A 19851-nucleotide genomic window follows, 5' to 3' on the forward strand; every position below is an offset into this window, starting at 1 on the left:
GTTTGATGCTTTTAATCAGATGAACTTGCTGCTAGTTTTCTGTGTTCGGGGTTTTTCTCAAGCTACTATATTGATCACTACGCCACAATAGAAATTGATGATATGAAAAGCTTTTTGCTTTATAATGCACATGAATTTGTGGAGAAGATCAGCAGCAGCTGCTTTGATCTGACAGCATATAATAATTGTTAAAGTGGATCAATGAAACTTCCATTTACTTCAGTACATTAAAAAAAAGAAATACGTTGATCAGAACTGCCTCAGAACCACTACGCCTGGCAAAGCAATTTACATTTCCAGTGTATCTGGCTCTCAGGTTTGGACATAGGATCTATTTATTTTTGAGGTCTTGGCTGTGGCTCATTTCTGTTATACGACCTTGGGCAAGTCATTTGATCCAATTCTTAGCTTCTTTATGTGTAAAGCAACTTTAACAATTCCAAAAATAATACTGCCTTGTCCTTTCTTTTGCTAGCCTGTGGGAATTTTAGGTAATGTTGATGAAATTACACAGGAAATGAAATATACTGTCTGTGACAAAGAGCCATACGGTAGAACAGAGAACACCACTGGCTAATAGACTAATCGAATTCTGCTGAGGATGCCTTTCTTTTATCACTGGCTAATCTTTTGAAAGACGTGTTGAACTTCTTGATTTTATTCTCCACTTACATATAAACCACTGAATCATTCGATAATGTGGTTCAACTCTGAAATGACAATGAAAACTTTTACCCTCTGTGTCTTGTCACACCCATTCAAGGTTTTACACATCCTCAGTCCTCTCTGAGTTTATTAGGGGAATGTAGAGCTGTGCTACCTTTACAAAGTGTTTAAAATTGATTTTGTATCCTCTTGAACATATACTTCAAAGTCTTAGCCATGGCCACTCCATGGCATCAACTTTCAGATGACTTCATTGAAAGACACAATTCTAAAGACATCCCCCAAGATTCCAGTCCTCTTGTTATTCAAGCAAACACTAGTCTAGGCACTGCTGTGGAGGGACTTTGCAGATGGAATTGAGGTTACTTATCAGCTCACCTTGAAGTAGGGAGATTATCCAAGATTATTAGGGTGGGCCCAGTGTAATCACATGAGCCCTTAAAAGCAGAAGAGGAAGGCAGATGAGATGTGGCAGGGCGAGGTCAGAGAGATTGGAAGCATGAGAAGGACTTGAGCCGCCATTGCTGGCTTTGAAGATGAAGGGGTCCATAAGCCAGGGAAGGTGGGCAGCCTCTACAAGTTGAGAGCTACCCGCTGCGGACATCCATCCAGGAAACAGGGACCTCAGTCCTACAACTGCCTTTACAATCCTGTTATTACGACCCAATTACATTCTTGTTTTCAAAATTTTAATACTGTATCATTAATTAGTCTTTTAGTTTGTGATAATGATAACTTCAAAGCTCAAGAAACAAATTTTAAGATAGAATGTAGGGTTCATTTGGGGAAAGCAGAGGCAGAGTTGTAATAGGTATGCAAAATCTAAAAGTCACTGAATGGAGAGTCATTTTTTGTTCATTGCCATCTCAAAATGGACATAAATAGGCTCACAAAAAGCTCATATTAAAGTATTGTATTTAAGGGGAAAAAAGTACGTTGATCTTGGAAGGATCCAAACAGAACTTAGTCATAATAACATTCCCACCATTACTTTTTTCTTTATTACTTGGAACATTAATTCAAGATGTACATGAGAATATAATACAGAAAGCAGGCAAGCAAAGAAATATCAATAGTATTTGCAGTTTTTCTAAGGAAATATGCCCATTGTATTTTTTCAATTCCTCCTTCATTGATGATTAAGCTTATTGCTGGGCTGTATACATTCCATTCTGCCAATGTCAAAAATATAGACTTTTGAGGAAGACAATAAAAGTGGAAAGCTGATTTCATATCAAGTGGAAAATCCCTCCTACAGTTTTGTGTTTGGCTCAAGGAAACCAAAATCAGTGTGGCAGGGAGCGGAAATGGGGCTCTCCCAACTCCTGTGAGTTGCAGGGCCAGGGTGAGCGTGGAGCCAGCACTCCATCAGCAGCATGATTGAGGGAGTTTCAGAGGACCAGTTCCACAACTGGACAGATCAAGGCTTTTAAAGGGAGCCAGGTGCGGTGAGAAGACACTGAGGAGATCTTTTTTAAGGGTGCAATCCCATCGGGCTGGTGGAACCATCTGGAAAGCTCTGAAGGTATTCCCAATAGTGGAGTAACAGGAAGTTCTGGGTCTTCCTCATGGTTGAGAATTGAATGGAGCCCATGACAGCAGGACTGGAGGGTGGAGACAGGTTGCACTCTCAGAGTTGTCAGTGTCCAGGACAGGTGAGTATATATTTTTATGTGGGAGGGAGCACTTAATGGGGTCATTTTGGTCCTGTGTCATTTTGGTCCTGTGTAACAGGACTTCCTATAAGGGCAGGGGGATCCTAAGCAGAAGAAGCTGAGGTGAATGCAGGAAATCCAGGGGCTGAGGAAGAGTCGCAACTGAACATCCAGAATGGAGAGCACCTGTGATGATGGGGGTCACTGAAGAGCCCCCAGCCAGGTTCCATAGGAGACAATCAGCTTTACACACCTGCCAGGCCCAGGGACTGTGATGTCAGCTCAGGACAGTCAGTCAGTAAGAACGTCCTCTCTCCTCACCATCCGCCTCCGCTACCCTGACAACCCTGTGGTACAGAACCTGGGTGGTGAAGATTCGGCTGGGGGGTGGGGGGGTAGTGACAACATGCAAGGCAGAGGAATAGATGTGAAGCCCACCACACCCCCTTTTCCCACTGCAAGCTTCCAGCCCAGAGCAGATCCGAGCTGGGGGAGGGTACAACAGTGGAGGGTCAGTCAAGTTCAGAGTTTTGATCAATTTAAAGAAGTGATTCTAAGCACTGGATAGTGTGTGTGACCCAAAGTGCCTGTGGATCTTAGGAGTGAGCGAGACAATTAAGGTCCCTGCTAAGTTTCATGCAGCATCAGGGAAAGGCTGCCCACTGAATAAAGCTTATTTATTTATTTTTTTGTCTTCAACTCCCTTTTAAACTTGCCTTTTAATTAAGTCATGAATAGTGACCATTCAACATAACAATTACACTGGTGACATTCTTATTTTCTCTGCAACGTCCACATAGAGACCTATAAAGTCATTTGTTGGTGCTCATGAAAGATCTGCATATAAAGGAAAATGAGAATGAGACCTTAATTATCAGCAAATCCAGAATAGGTGATATTTTAGTGATTTAAAAAGTACACATTATGATCCGGCTGAATATAGGAGCTGCCTTAAGTTAAAGCTTTAAAAATCACTGTGCTTTCTTGCTCAGATTAAGTAAAACTTTCTGTTGCATAAATAGAAAAGAACAGTTTTCTCTTGGGCGATATGTGCATGCTTGCTCATTTGGGGCCTATCTTGAGCTTTTAAATACATTAAAGCATATTATACAGATTTCTGTAGGCATATCCTAAAGGCCTTAGCTGAAGTGGAATTCTTAGCTGAATTTCTCCTATTCAGAAACGTGCCAGTTTCCTCCCAGCTGGCAGTAGGGATGCTACTGGCCAAGGACTAGGACCCAGCTGGAATCCCATCGTTTTGTCAGTGGATCCCTTTTGGAGTACCTCAGAGGGGGAGAGAGGGGTGACAAAGCACACATTTCAAACATGGCTTTGTAGACAGGTTGAAGAAATAGCCAGTTGTCCCTACTCTCTCCCTGCGTCTGGGCCCTTCCAGGCTGGTTGAGGAGATGGACACAGGAAATAGAATCTCTACACAGCATAAGCGATGCTGGGAAGACCTAGAGGAGAGGCAATGCATTCTGCTAGTCAGAGAGGGATCGAGGCAGGTTCCTGAGAGGAAGTGATGTTCAAGTTTGCCTCTGGAGAAAAAAATAGATACTGTCTTCTGGGAGACCCTGGACTGGGTTTAAGATGGTAACTCAAGGTCAAAACCAAGGGTCTAGGTCACATGGCTCTTCCAAAAATCAGGCAGTGGGGTACAGATGGCCAGTTCCAGTCCCATTTCAAGCCTGCATTCCATAGAACAGCAGCCATTTACTTCAGTTTAGAAATGATTAATGGGGCTTACCCATGACAGTCATTCAAGATATACCAAACTTGCCATTGCCCCGGGGACTATTGAGATGTATGTGGCCTGTGAATTTGCCTGCAATTTGGTGTTTTTCTGACAGTCTGCTCCCTTTAGGTAAGTTACACGGTGGGAGCAGTGGTTAAACTGGAATGACATAACAAATGCAAGTGAATCTGGGATGCCCAGGATGGAATTGGACCCTAAGATTTGGAAAGATCCATAGAGAGAAACTCAAATATAAAAGCCATTTAAAACCTGACAGCGATGTCTATCTTGGGAAAGAGGTTGAGATTTCCATAGCCCATTAGAGCAGGCAATTCCTGGTAAACCTCTCAAATAGGCCTTTTGATTAGACAGACTTCAACCCTCTTCTGAAATGAAGTGAGGGATCCACAGAAGGAGCTAACACAACCTAAGGGCAGGGGCGCAAACAGTAAAAGTTTATCTCTGCTGGAATATTTCTGCAAGTAGGAATTATTAGCATCTGGAAATACATTTGCATTGTATTTCTGACTGCTGGCATAGAAAAGAAACGATACTGATTCTTGAACATTTATTTTACATCTAATCAACTTACTAAATTATCATATTAATTCTAGCAGATATCACAATTTTTTTGGAACGATCACATAAAATCATATATATACAGTTTTCTCCACATCCCCATGAGGCAGGTAACAAACTTTTCTAACATTTACCTAACATCTGCTAATTTGCGAAGCAATTTCCCTCACATTCTGTCATCCATCCATTCCCCTCATCCTCTTGCCTTGACACTCCAGCAAAATCATTTCCTTGTAGTTCTCTGCAGGTCAATGAGCTTTAATATCCCCAACAACTTGCTTTTCAAAGTAAGGAGACTGAGGCACAGAGCAGTTATGTAACCAGTCCAAGGTCACTCAGCTGGTAAACCCTGAGCCAGTATTCAAACCCAGGAAACCTGATGCCAGAGCCTTTGCTCTTAAACACTACCCATTTCTTGCTTTTCTACATATCATTCCACCTATCCTTGTCTACCAGGTGAACCTCTATTTATTGGTCCAAACCTCATTCAGGGACAGAGTGGCCTGACCTCTTTCCCAACTGTTTAGGCAGGGACAGGCACAGGCCATGCAGTCCACCACCTTGAGTGGGTCCCTGGGGTCCTCTAGAAGGCTGGTGGCAGTGTACCCTTGGGTGCCTGTGGGATACGCATGGCAGCACCCAGACCTGTGAAAGCATGTGCTAACCTCTCTCTGGTTAGTTGGCAGTTACTAAAGGAAAAAAAAATCAATTCCTTGCCGTCTTCTCTACTCAAAACTTACCCGGACCCTTTTCCTTTCTCAACCAAGCAAACCCCTTCTGCTGAAAGGAAAAGGAGGAGAATGTTTTGCTGTAGTTGAAAGGGGGAGTTCCCATTAGTCTTTGCAGGGCAAGTCCATTTTCAGTAGTTGTGGCAATCTGAGGGAGCGGCAGGCACAGAAAACCTCTAGCTTTACTTATCCAAGGCAGATTTTATCTCCACACACCTGGGAAAGAGTTATACAGCCTGTCCTGAGTTGAAGAGTGTTCCTCAAAATTCACGAACTTTCTGGAACCTCCGAATGTGCTCTTATTTGGAAATAGGGTTGCTGCAGATGCAACTAGTAAAGTTAAGATGAAATCATACTGGAATAGGGTGGGCCCTTGAGCCAATCCTTAGAAGAACTGGTGTCCTAAGAAGAAGAAAACAAGAGGCACAGAGACAGACACACAGGGAGTATGTCACGTGGAGTGGAGGCAGTGGTTGGAGAGATGCATCTACAAGCCAAAGATTGCTGGCACCACCAGATGCTAGGAGAGAGGCAGGGAATGGAGCGTTCCCTAGAGACTTTGGGGAGACAGCCCTGCTGACACCTTGATCTTGGACTTCTGGCCTCCAGAACTGTGAGACACTAAATTTCTCTTGTTTAAGCCATCCAGTTTATGGTATTTTGCTATGGAAGCCCAGGAAAACGAACACACGGCTTTAGAACTTGATTCTGACTTCCTTGGTCATCACCCTGCCACGTCACATGTTTCTAGATACAGATAGACAACTCTGAGAATAATTTTTCCTCTTGGCCTATGCAACCAGGGAGGTTTAGAAAGAAGAACAGAGACAGAGGCAATTTATAGGAGTGCCTGCTCCCAACATGGGTTTTATGAGTGAATTGGTTGAAAATAAACTTGAATGAAGCAGTCTGAGTGAAGAGGAAATTTATTTAGCAAGGATTTGTAGATCTCCTAATGGTGAGAAGGTCATCCTATAGGTTGGCCAAGTGTGAGGTGCATCGAATGAGGATATAGAAGCCTTGACTTTTCCCAGGACTGTCTGTCCCTCGGGCTGCTCTCTTAGATCACTGCAGAGCCATCAGTATTTGCAGATATACAGGTCCTTCCCATGCCCCCCCCGCCCCGAGATTTTCAAGGCTTTGGAAGCTTTGCTTATAAAGAACGCTTGGAAGAAGAAGGGACATTGAACTTGGAGAAGTGAAGATTGAGGGGAAAGGAATATTTATATAGTTTTCTGAGGGCCTGCTGTTTGGAAAAGGGATTAGACATTGTTCTGTATAGTTTAGATTAGAGAGAGAAATCCGATAGGATATTAAGCATATATTTCAATTCAACGTAAGAAGGGCCTTTCTTGTTGGAAGTAGAATGGGCTGGCTCACGAAATAGTGAAGCTACTTGGGACAGGAATGAAGACACAAGTGTTGGTCATGCAGACCGGGTTAGTGAACAAATTCTGTGCAAATACATATTAAGTACCTAATTCTTCTAGGTGCGCCATACTCTACATAGGAAAAATGAAGCCCAACACAAGCATTTTGCTCTTGTGGAAATAACAGTCTAATATATAGCGAATAGGAGAGAGATGCAAACCCAAGAGCCCCTGCACATATCTGCCAGCTTTGCCACGATCCTAGGACTTTCTTTAGACCAACTGGTTAAAGCTGAGTGGAGGAAAACTCGGACGAGATTAGATATATGCGTGATCATTCCCGATCTAACTTTCAGGGATTGGGGAGTGACGATTCTAAAGCTTTCCTCAGTCAACAGGACATTCAAATGCTTCCGAATCTAATAAACTTAATGATTTCAAAAGAACTTTGAAGGAAATTTCTAAAATATAAATCATACTCAGAATTCTACAGAATTCCATGGGGAATAAACTTCAATTCCAAAATTAAATTTAAAGCTCTGTGAAATATCCTCTACACAAGTCAATTATGAGACCAAAAAAACCAAGATTTTTTTTCGGTAAACCATCAGCTCCTAAAAGTTCATCAGCATTTTAAAGGACCATGAGAACAGGTCCCACAGTACTCACAGAACTATCTAGAGGGTTTGAATCAGGTTGACTGAAAACACTTATGTTCGCACAAGAAGTTGTTTTAAAAGATTGTCAGCTAAAACAATTGTTTGTATTCTTTAGAAACTACTTAAATCTCAGGGTCAGACTTGGTATGAACATTATAAAACTTTGCAGATTCAATGCATTCTCATTACTTATATGTTTTAACGTGTCTGAATTTGAATTAAAATTTTTAAATCCCTTTTTCATAGACTTTTATCAGTCTGTAGTGGTATCCATCCTAGCAGTATTCTAGATAAGTCTATACATGTGGGTCCATATTTGATTTCTACATACACGGGAGCGTGTTATTTTATTATTATATTTACAGTTTGTGTCTTCCATGACATAAAATAATGGGACTATTAGAGTCACTGATACCTGGAGTCTCCGAACCGCTTCAGGTAGAGGCTATTTCAGGACTTTTGGTGTATTTAGAAACAAAGGAATCAAAATAAGAATTGCCTCCAATCTTTATTATTTTTAAGGTTATGGGCCAGCTCTAATGTGTTGGCAGAGCCCCATATTTTAGCTGTAAATATTTTAATACCATTTATTGGCTCATGCTTCTCAAATGCAATACACTGCATCATTAATTTTGTAGTTTCATCTCTGAAAGCTATAAATTGAACATTCGTATTGTCTTAATTTTCTGTAACCTTTAATAACATTTGTGAAAGAACACAGCAAAGAATAAATTGCTATTATAGAAATTCTTCTTTCTCTTTCATCCCAAAGCAGTGACTGGAAAGACAGCCTGTTTTAGATATCCAAAATTTGTTGTTTAGAATTAAGGAAAACCAGCTCAAAAGCTTAGATACTAGTTTGGATCTTCCAAAGAGAACCCTGGTCCAGGCACTCCTTGTTTGTCACACTCAGGCTTCTTTTTTTTCAAATGTGATGTTCCCCAAAACAACAGTCTCCTATTTGAGCGTAAAGATTAAACCAGGATGGGATGGATTTGAAAACCAGTTATCCTTGAACGAATCCCAGAGTCCTTAACTTATCTGGCCTCCCACCTGGCACTTGGGCCTCAGAAGCAAGGTATATCCTTTGAAGAGAAAGAATTACTGCAGCTGGAAATTCAGGAGGTTGTGCCTCATTCCCAGGCTCACAGAAGGGCCGAGGAGATGAGTTACCCATCGGAGGGACACAGTCGCTTATTGGTGTTGCTATATAATAGCTTATGTAGTATTGCTATATTTGTATATAATATCATATAATAATATGGTATGTAATATTGTTTATGTATATAATGCTGTATGATAATAACGTCTCCTTTAACACCCAGTCAAGCCCAGGCTCTACATGAAGGTGGTATGGATACATTATCTTGAATTGTCATGCCAACTGTACAAAACAGGCATTGTTATAAATATTTTGTATAGTTGAAGAAATTTGAATTCAGAGAAGTTACATGATTTGCCTAAGATTACATCTCTTCTGGCTTCAAAATATTACTCTTTATTCCACATTACAATTCATATCTTAGATTTATCTGTTGACGGTAGCCTAATTAAACCACATGAAAAAATATTATTCACAAATAGAAATACAAAGCCACTCTTTCTCCTAAAACAGGACTGATCTTGTGGGGCTGGCTATAAGTTTCAATACTTAGAGAGGTGTAGACGGCACATAAATTGGTGTTGCCAGCATCATCTGTGCCTCCCCCGATCTACCTCATTTCCCACTGGTCCCCTGGGAAGACTGTCCAGCCCCTGGTGACTCAGCCCCACCACTCATTTCAGAGAAAGTCCAGTTGACATTGAAGTAGGACAGAAACTGCAAAAAGCAGCAGGCAGTAGAATTAAGCTAAAGCTTGTATTTTGAGGAACCACTGACAGAAAGGAATTATATTTGAAGGAATATTCTCTCATTCATTCATTCTTTCTTCCTTTCTTCCTGTCATTTACATCTGATCTCAGTCTCAAGGAGATTTTGTGGTGGGACTTGAAAGAAATATGTTTGAATCTGTATTTAACATGATATTGATTTACGTGAAAGTAGGAAAACGTGGAAACGTGAAATTTCTCATAAATACATTGAAATTAAGGATAAATTTTTTCTAATGCTACATGCTGTCAATTTCTAATATAATTTTAATTGTAAATAAATATATCAGTTACTAAAAACATCTGCTTAAATAAAATAAGTATACATGGTTCTGTGAATGTGAATAAAATATCTATAATGATAAAGCAGGATTTATTAAAATGCTATTAAAGCTAAATTATTTTCATACTGAAAATACTATTGTAATTGGAAATTATGTGATAAGCTTCTTCCAATAGAAATGGATCTCTGGTAACATAGCCACTTTGAAGAATAGTTTTAAGTTTTATAGCTAGAATGCTCCAATTTTGTAATATGACCCTCTGGAAATACAGCAAACTACATTCTGGCATTATATGACAAGTTTCTAAGATAAGTAGAAAATGAAGCTGAAGTTAATATTTTTTTTCCCTCAAATGTCAGAAGGATATTGAGCAGAAAAATAGTTGAATGTAGAATTCCTGGTGCATGCATTTATAAACATTCCAAAATAATTAGCTATGTTTGGGACCAATTAAGGCTATGGTATAAAGTCTAAATTCCTCACGCTGATAAAATCTAAATAGGGATATATTCCGAAAGCCAATCACTTCTTTTATTAAGCTTATGAACATTTGTGAGTTAAAGAATTAAATTAAAAGTATAATAAGGAAGACGTATAAACCAATTATTTTCATTTAGTAGTCTCCCAACTAGTAGTTTGGTAGTTTAGTAGAGCTCCCAATGAGATTTATCTGTCTTTGTGGCAGCTGTACTCATTCTTCACAGGTTTCCTTGAGGATGAGAGAGATCCTAATTGTCTTTTGACTATCACTGTTTTCCTTCTTTTATACAAAGATACAACATGATGCTTAGATTTAAGTTCCAGATTCTACTGTGGGACAACAAAAGCTTAACACAGCATTGTAGCACCACCGACTCCTACTCAAATATGGGAGGAGCAATGTGTTAGCCCTCCTCTTCCACGACAGTCAAGTACAGAAACAGATGTTTATATAGGAGGAAAGTTACAGAGGCAACTGGTGCAAGGAAGAAGTAGGGAAAGTCACAGTACATAGATTCTAAGTTCCTATGAGGATTATTGAGGACACAGTTGCCAATCATACACTACCAAAATGTTAACTATGACTAAGACTTCTGGGGATGGCTGTTTCCTAATTCTTCCATTTCTTTAATTCTTCTAGCTTTCTCATCTCTGTCTCTATATTTATCTTTATCTTTATATCTATCTCTATCATCTGTATCTCTATCTCCCTTAAGTTAACTAGAATCTTTCTCATCTGTCTCTATCTTTATCTTTATATCTATCTCTATCATCTGTACCTCTATCTCCCTCAAGTTAACTGGAATCTAAATATAATTGATGAACTTAGAGTTTATTTTATGACCCATAATTGAAGAATGTGCACACATGTAGTCAATGCCAATAGTAAAAATATAAATTATGAATAAAGAATATTTAAACAAGTATTTTCCAGAAAGTAGAAATGCTGTTACTAAAACTTTCATTTTAGACCATAAGAGACTCAATTACTAACATCTGATTTTTACTTTCCTGAAAGAGTAACCATCTTGTCTTAATGTCCACATTAGCTCTATAGCTTTTAGATATTTCAAAGTGGATATCAACTCATTCAGTTATGAGCATTCTTAATCTCCCATAACCCCAGCTGAAGTCCTTTTTACTGAGTATGTTTAATATTAAACATATAAGTAAGTCCTACTATTGAAAGACAAAGACCGTCTGAGAAATCCATGATTTCCTGCATAGTCTGCCTGATTAAGCAGACTAACAGCAATTTAGGAATAATATGAAAAATCCTGATTCCAAACAAAAGACTTCATGAGCTCGGAGCTGCCACACACAGTGTCTTGTTTGATGTTTTTTTTTTTTTTTTTGTATATACAATAAGGACGTCACGTTGCAAAATTTTCATGCAGGCTTCCACAAAATTACTAATTTATTTACATGGCTGTCAGGAATTAACTTCAAACGTTGACTTCACTGTGCATATGAGAAGTATGGAACTTCAAAGTTAGGAACATAAAGAAAATTAGATTCACAGCATTTCAAGAGCCATGAAAGGAAAATCATACTCTCAATGAACAGATGCATATCCACTGCCTGCCAAGAGATCACCGAAACTTGCTACTACCTTTGTTAGGGCGAGGCTGATTCCTCTGAGCTCATGAGTGCTTCCAAAGGCTTAGAGATAATATATTTTTTTAAATAAATGGATCAGGAAGCATAGATTTCTAATCAGTACTCATCATCAACTAAGTAACTACAAAAGATCTATTTTTTTTTAATGGGAGAACATGCATTAAAACTCTCCAAACCACCCGCATCAGATTTTAATAATATTGCTTTAAGAAATTTATCTTAAGCCAATTAATCATAACTGACTACAGTTTTAACAGGAAGTACCAAAAGGTAGAATTACTATCAAGAGAAACGACAAACTGAACACCTACTAATAGATTCAAAAGACTATTAAAAAACTTTACAATTTAATTATTGGAAGATTATAGAACCGCTCCAGTGCTTCCGAACTGAGTAAGTAAGCTGTACGTGTGAGGAGTAATAAATGAAATTGTTAATTTTACCATTTCCCTAGGGAGTAGCAGAAGAAGGGTGGGAGTTACGCTATTTAGATTTCCAAATGCATCTTGGTTTATATGCAATCATAAATCCTTAAATGTGTTGCTAATTAACTCTACTTCAAACCACTCCCTTTTTCAGGGCTTAAAAGACATTTTGACTCCTGGGATAACTCACCATTCATATTCTTAAAGATGTTCAGGATGGGGAGGATTTGACGGTAATAGGGCACCAAAGCTTCACCCACCATCTCAGCTGACACAACTAGATGCTGGAGGACTTTGAGAGTGACGCAGATGACCTGTCGGTTTCGGAGGTTCAGAGCATCTATATGGTAGGAAAAGAAACGAGTGAAAAATAAAAAGCATTAATTCCTACAATGTTAAATTGGAGTCATCTCGTAGACCATTTAATTAAATTGCACTCTATTGGGGATCACCAACGGGATGAGCCTTTATTATGACAGCTTTGAATGATGCAGTGCAGCCCTTAATGTTATAGACAGGGTCTTGTTTGTCTGTTATTTGTTCTCCCAACTTGTACCAGTTCCTCACCAACCCTCTTCAGAGAAGAGGCTGGTGATGGATAGGTAGCATGAAAGATGAAATATTAGTTAGTGTCACTGAAGTTAAAGGACCCCATGAAGGTTGACAACAGATAAATTTTTATGCACAATCCCTTTCAGTTAATAATCCATGCTATTCTTAAATTTGGGAAAAGGGGACTGAGTATGGTGTGTGTGAATAGAAACTATAGGCTGGTTACAAACATGGAGAATATTCTTGGTAGAAATGAACATAAAGTGACTATACATAGACTCTCGAGAAAGTAAGGAAGAAAAGTAAGATTTTAAAATGCTCAGAACTTTAGAAGGGATCAACAGTAAATAACTAATAGACTACAGGAATACAAAATGAAAGAACAATTCCCAATGCACAGTGACAAGCTGTACTGCAGAGACAGGACAGGAGACAGCAAGTTACTAGGTGTTCCCCTACTTCCAGGGTCTGGAAGCTGCCATTTGCACCAGTGGGGAATGCAGAGGGCTGGGGATCAGGACACTGATCTTTGGCTATATGAACTCTGCCAACTCCCCCACACTCTCTTGGTCACAGTTTCCTCAACCATGGGATTGATATCATGGGAACCATCTATGATAGAAGGTCAAAGGTGCAGACTGTGAGGACCTAGACTACTCCAAGACAAAGTCAAACACTCTTATTTGTAAGATGTTCTATTTTCTAAAGAAAAGATTGACTTTGACCTTAATGTGTGTGTCTTTTACAGATGGATCAAAGGAACTAGGCTGTCAAAAGAGATGAAACCATGGTCAAATACCTATAAGGCAGTCCTGATGTTGTTCTTGAACTCCAGCTCAGATTTCCAACAGCCCAGATCTTGCCAGCATCTTAAATTTAGTTTGTCTCAAAGATGTTTCCCCCATAAACTTTCTCTTTTAACCATGTTTCCCATATTTAGTAATGATACAATCAGGTTCCCAGCCACCCAGGGTCAAAAGCTATTTCTCATCTCTCACATTCCTCATGTTGCAAACTCATGTTGTTCTGCCTCTGTAGTAGCTCTTGAATTTCTGTCCTCCTCCTCCTCCTCATCTCCACTCCTCTGGTCTCTCCATCCCCACTACCATTCCTCTGGTCCTGGGTCTCCATCCTCACCACCTCTCCTCTGGTCTGGCCCTTGAACTCCTCCACTGGAGCACTGTCATGCCCTCCTAGCTGGCCTCCCTTCTTTCTGTCTTTCTCCACTTCTCCAATCTGTCTTTTCACACTGCTGCTGGATTAACCTTCCTAGAGCATATCTGATGATCTCATTACCTACAAAGAGTTGAAGAGTCCCCTATCACTCCATTTCCTATGAGATAAAGAATAGACTAGCCAGGCACAAGGATGACAGTTAGGATAAGTTTGAACCAAACTGAATTCTCAATTAAAAATTTAAGCATATAAGGTATCATTTAGTGGTTTCACGGCTATTTCCTCTGGAATCACTAGGAAGTTTTTAAAAATAAAATGTGGTCAGCTTCACTCCCTTCAGCAACAAAATGGGGGTTGGGGCATAAAAACACCTAAGGGCAGTGCCACCACTTCTGCTCCGGTTCAGAATACATTCTTGTTTGGTTGAAAGTAAACACAAATGCAATGGATAGAGATGGCTCAGCTTTAACTCAGAGAACCAATCTAAATACAACTATGGAATTCGATTGCATGATGGCTCATTACTACAGCACTTAGATACACGGCAAGCCATACCATATATTCTGAAAAAACAACTAAAAATAGAATGCTATAATTTAGCCTAAAAGCTTTAGTAATGAGATATTTAACAGCAGAGCTTCGGAGAACCATGGGAACGTGAGAGGGAGAAGGGCATGTTGATTGTCTCATGGTGGCCCTTTTTCTGGACTTATCCAATCTAAGAGTTGTTTTGTCTTTTCAGGAAGCCAAGGATTGCTAAACCCTGCCTGCTGACCAAGCTCAGTTTAACAGAAGACAACTGGGAGCTGGCAGAAATGTTGTTCTGAGGATTATGGACTGTGGATATACTTTCAAAAAGTCTGTCAACAAAGCTCAACATGTTTAGGTTTCAGACTGCACAGATCTGTGTGATGGTTAACGCTAACAGTTAATATATACTGAGCACCTCTATATGCCAGGAATTAAACTGAGCACTTTACATCTATTAGTTTACTTAATCCTTATTTGTGAAAATATTTATTAAGAATGGATTAGGTGGCAGTCACTGTTTTAGGAATTGGAGATACAGAAGTGAACAAGGCAGATACGTGATAGATATATCTGAAGTGAACAAGGCTTATCCCTTTGGAACTTATAGTATAGTATGGAAGAATATATTGAAAAAATAATACAAGTGTGATGAGTATTCATAAGAAGGATAGCGTATTCTGAAAGCAAATCAAAAGGGCTGTTTGAACCCAGTCTAGAGAGTAGGAAAGGCTCCCAGACACAGGGACAGATCTAAGGGATGAATAGAATGCTACCTGGGTGAAGAACATTCCAGGAGAGGGAATAGCATGCTAGGGACTGTCCCCTTTTGGATAAAGGAGTCCTCCTTTACTGCAAGGTCTACTCCAGCTCATGAGGATAAAGACATACTTATAGATGTGGGACCAAAGCCCCAGATAGCATAGAAACAGTCTTCTAAATGGTTTATCATTGTGTATACATTTTCCTTAGTGTCATTTAGAAGTGATGGGAAGAAGTATGTGGATGTATGTAGATATGTATAAAAGGAGGGTGAGGTTGTAGTACTTTTTCCCAAGCTAAAAGATCCATAGGTCCCATCTTGCCATATCAACCAAACAGAATCAGATGTTTAAGATCCTGGGTTTCTGCCTTTTCTCTCTACTCATCCCTTCTTCCTACTCCATTTTTTAAAAAGGACTCATAGCCACATCCAGCTAAAGTTTGATAAACTCCTTAGTGAGGAAGGATTAGACATTGAAACAGAACCACATGGGTGTGTTGTTTGTATTTTTTTACACATTAAAATAAATGTATTATTGTGTGCACATAATTCTCATTTCAAGTTTTGTTTTCTTTTTCAAGAAAGACTTTCTGTTGATACTATAAAGTCACAAGTAGGAAAAACTATTGAAGGTATTAGAAGAGATAGATATATGAGCATGGCAGAGCCCATTTGGTGACTGCAGAAAAGATTTTGGTAGTCATAGTGTCCACTAAATGCTGGCTTATCACAGTGTTCATCTTTTAGGGTGTACATGCTAAAGCTTGCACTCAAACAGGCTCAAGTATATATGCTCCTCTGTTACCAATGTTAGAGAAGAGTTTTGCCGTATAGAATACATTGATTAAGGAGTAAGTTTTACGTATGTGTGTGTGTGTGTGTGTGTGTGTGTGTATCTATCTATCTATCTATCTATATATATAACTCTTATATATACATGTATGAGCAATAATACATAAACTTTTGTTGATTAGGTTTATGCTTATAACTAATTGATCACTTTGGGGTAAATTAATAATCTCACCATGGATAGTAATAATAGCTATTAAGGAATAATTATTTCATTTCATTGCAACCCCAATTGAATTAACATGATTGTGATAAAAGTTATTGGGTTGACAATGACTGAAAGTAAAATGCCTGAACCATTACTCTTAACGATATCTAAGATGGAACTCTGAGTCCTCCTAAATGACCAGGAATGGCTCTAAAACCTCGGCAGTTGCTGTGAAATTAAGCCAGGGCATGCACTATAAAAACTCCTTAACTTCATCCAAGAGGGATTTTTTTATATTGCCCATTTCCACTTCACTTCCTCTATTTTTCTTCCTCATTCTTGGGGAATTAAGATAAGCCATTAAGTTGAAGTCTTTTTGTTCTGACTGTCCCAATGGAATTAAATAAAAAAGAAGTCTTTTTTTTTTTTTGGAACCAAGTTCTTTCCCTTTGAAAAAGTATGTTAACAGATATAAAGAGAATATAATTCTGTAGCTTGAAAGAGAAGAAATGTGTTTATTCTTGTATTGATGGGCCTGAAAGCTATTGTCAAGACATAAGTGAGGACTTTGAACTCAAGATTTAAGGTTTTGAAAAGGGTCTAACATAGAAATCTACTGACATTATAGATCAACCAGTGGAAACTTTCTATTCAGAAAATTGGATTTCTATTGTATACTGCTTACTGCCTTAAAGTATAACCAACAAGATAGAACTTCCAGATATATAGAAAATTGCTGAAGAATAAGGAAAAAATAATTTAAAGTCAAGGTGGTAAAACATTCACCTTAGATGGTTATAAGTTACATGTATGATTTTCTCAAGCATAAAATCCACCATTGCTATGATCTTTGCAAAGTGAGAATATTTTCTATTAGCTATGATTCCCTATTGTGGAGTCAGGAAACCTGGAAACGTTTCTATCTCCTATTTTAAAGCGGGAGACACCAAACAAAGCGCAAAAGCAAACAATAAATTCTAAAAAGTATTTTTGACATATGTTATAAACGTTGACATTCTTGATATACAAATAGATATCACAAACCAAAAACGGGTTGAGTCTGCTAATTAAAAGCTGGCAAAATATATGAATAGATAATAACAAATTAATAAATGCAAATGAAGAATTACCCATCTAGAATGTTCAACTTCATTGGTAATCAAGTGTCATAAAACACTACTTTATAATTTTTAATATCAAATAACAAAGTTTTTGAAAATTTAATACTCAGTGGTGGAAACAGGATTAGGAAAAGTGGCCCTCTCACAATACCATATTATAAACCATCGCAACCTTTCTATGGTAATATGTATGTAACATTCGACCCAGCAATTTCACTTCTCAGCAGTTAGTCTAAGGAAGCATGCAACTGTGCAGAAAGAGTTATAGAAAAGATGCTATAAATAGTATTGTTTATAATTAGGAACAATCTAAATGTCCCCCAAACAATAGATTGTTTAAGTAAACTCCAGTATATGGATACAATGGACAATCATAAAATTATTGAAGTCATCTAATAAAAAATATTTTTAAAAAAGAAAAATGCTTATAAGATGCAGGTGAGTAAAAAAGTAGGTTAAAAGCATATTTTCACTATAAGAATAGAAACAGTGAAAATATTGGAAATTTGTATACCCAGACGCTAACAGTACGGACTATCTTTTCTATGGTCATATGTAGACACAAGATCTTATTCCATTAAAAAAATACTATTTTTACATTGCTTTTAAAAGTTATCAATATATTTTGCATATTTCCCTAAAAATATTATTCTTTATGATTGTAACTTTATTAAGTTTTATTGTAGCAGAATTGAAACACTCTCTCTTTATCCTTTCTCAATATTTTCTTGGTTATTCTTAACCATTTATATTTTGAGACAAAATTGTAAATAATTTGGTCAGGTTAAAAAATATGCCTGGCACTTTGATAAAAATTCCAATAAATTTAGAGAATAATTTTGGAGAAAATTGTCATCTTTACTATTGAATCTTTCAACAGGGACATGTATCTCTTTGATTTTTTTGTGTCTTTAATTAAGCTCCTCCAAAAATCTTTGCAGTATTTTTCATGTAGATTCTGCACAGTTTTTTAAAGTTTTCTCAAAGGAATTTTATATGTTGCTACTATTTGTGTAAGATCATTTTATCTCAATATGCTTTCTAAAAATTATTGATAATACACACATAAAAACTTATGATTTTTGTATATTCATTTATAATTAGTTAACTTAATTCCCTTACTGGTTCTAATTGTTTTTAAGTGAATTGAATTGGCCTTTATAAGTAATTATATTATCAAAAACATTGCTAAATTTATCTTTTCTTTCTAATATTTATTTTTTGTTATATTACAGAGACCAGAATTCTAAAAGAAAATATGATGTTATAATCTTAGGAGTTGACTTTAGTTTTTGAATCATTCTTATTTATTTTGATACCTTGTACAATTTATTTTTATTTTATTGTGTAAAATACATATAATGTAAAATGTCATTTAATCATTTTTAAGTGGACTATTAAGTGTCATTAATTGTATTCACAATGTCAGACAATTATCACCACTGTCTATTTCCAAAACCTTTTCATGACCCAAAACAGACACTCTATACCCATTAAGCAAAACTTCCCCATTCTCCTCATCTCTAGGCCCTGGGAAACTCAAATCTACTTTCAGTCTCTATGAATTTGCTTATTATAGACGTTTCAACGTATTTTGTCTTATTTTTTCTGGAGCTAAAATATTTTATTAATATTCGAGATTGGTGGGCTCAATATCATGCTAGTTGAATTAGATTGAAATGGATATAAATTTTGCTAGTTGAGGGGCACTAACAATATAATCTATTAATTTATGAATTTGTAATATGTTTTCAACCCAAATTTAGGTTTCAGAATTGTAGAAATTTTTCTTCTTTCAAAACAGAACTCAACTGCTAAATAAATACGATGTGGCCTGATTTCTCACATTCTTGCCAATTAAAGGATCACAGACTTAGCCCAGCTCCTGTGAATAGAGAGTAAGCCTATAGCAAGGGTTATTATTTTTTCTTTAATTCATTGTTTTTCACTAAGCGTTATACTAAAAAAGTGTCATTTTTTCCTCCATCCCATACAGAAAGGAACTATCTTTATGCAAAATTCAGATTTCCTGTCAAAGCTTTGTTACTACAAGTGGTTAATTTTTTCACTTTTTCAATAGGCAAAAATATATTCTGATGTTAGAACAATAGAATACAATTTAGTATTTGGTGAGAGTGTTAGGCCTTTCTTTCCATTAAATTCCTAGTTTTAAAGAAGGATGCATAATTAATACTAGCTTTTTAAATAAGTGAACATATTCAGTTCCCAAAATGGACTCAACAATACATCACTAGCAGGATCTATTTTATGCTCACAACTTTCTTGACCTGAAGGAACCTGAAGAACAGCGTAACCCAACACACTCCTTTTCAGTCTTGCTGCAACCTAGGTTGGGCCTGAGTTTGCCCTCATACACACTGAATTCCTCTAACAGTAACTGAGAGTCAATTTATCAATGCCCTGCTTTGTCAGGAGGCAGTGTAGTCTCTTGGGAACAACTTGCTCCCCCAAACTGAGACTGCTGGCTCAGTCCAACTTGAAGGAGTTGGGTGACAGATGCAATGATGACCAAAGGAAGCAGTTAGCCAGCCTTGGTGCCATTGTCAGAGTCACAGCAAATGACAGTCTGCTGTGACAAACAAGTACCACTTCTAAAAATTACTGTTATGTTTCTTCCTCT

The 19851-nt window shown here is 37.7% G+C and overlaps 1 protein-coding gene across 1 annotated transcript in view; it reads right to left on the bottom strand.

Moving 5' to 3' along the window:
- PACRG (parkin coregulated) overlaps positions 1-19851 on the bottom strand; it is a 459179-nt gene that overhangs the window by 181026 nt on the left and 258302 nt on the right. The window contains exon 4 of the mRNA XM_001500379.6: positions 12264-12413. Coding sequence (XP_001500429.4) covers positions 12264-12413 — 150 coding nt within the window. The remainder of the gene's footprint in view (positions 1-12263; positions 12414-19851) is intronic.

This window comes from Equus caballus, chromosome 31, assembly GCF_041296265.1.
Source record: "Equus caballus isolate H_3958 breed thoroughbred chromosome 31, TB-T2T, whole genome shotgun sequence".
NCBI classification, from domain to species: Eukaryota; Metazoa; Chordata; class Mammalia; order Perissodactyla; family Equidae; genus Equus; species Equus caballus.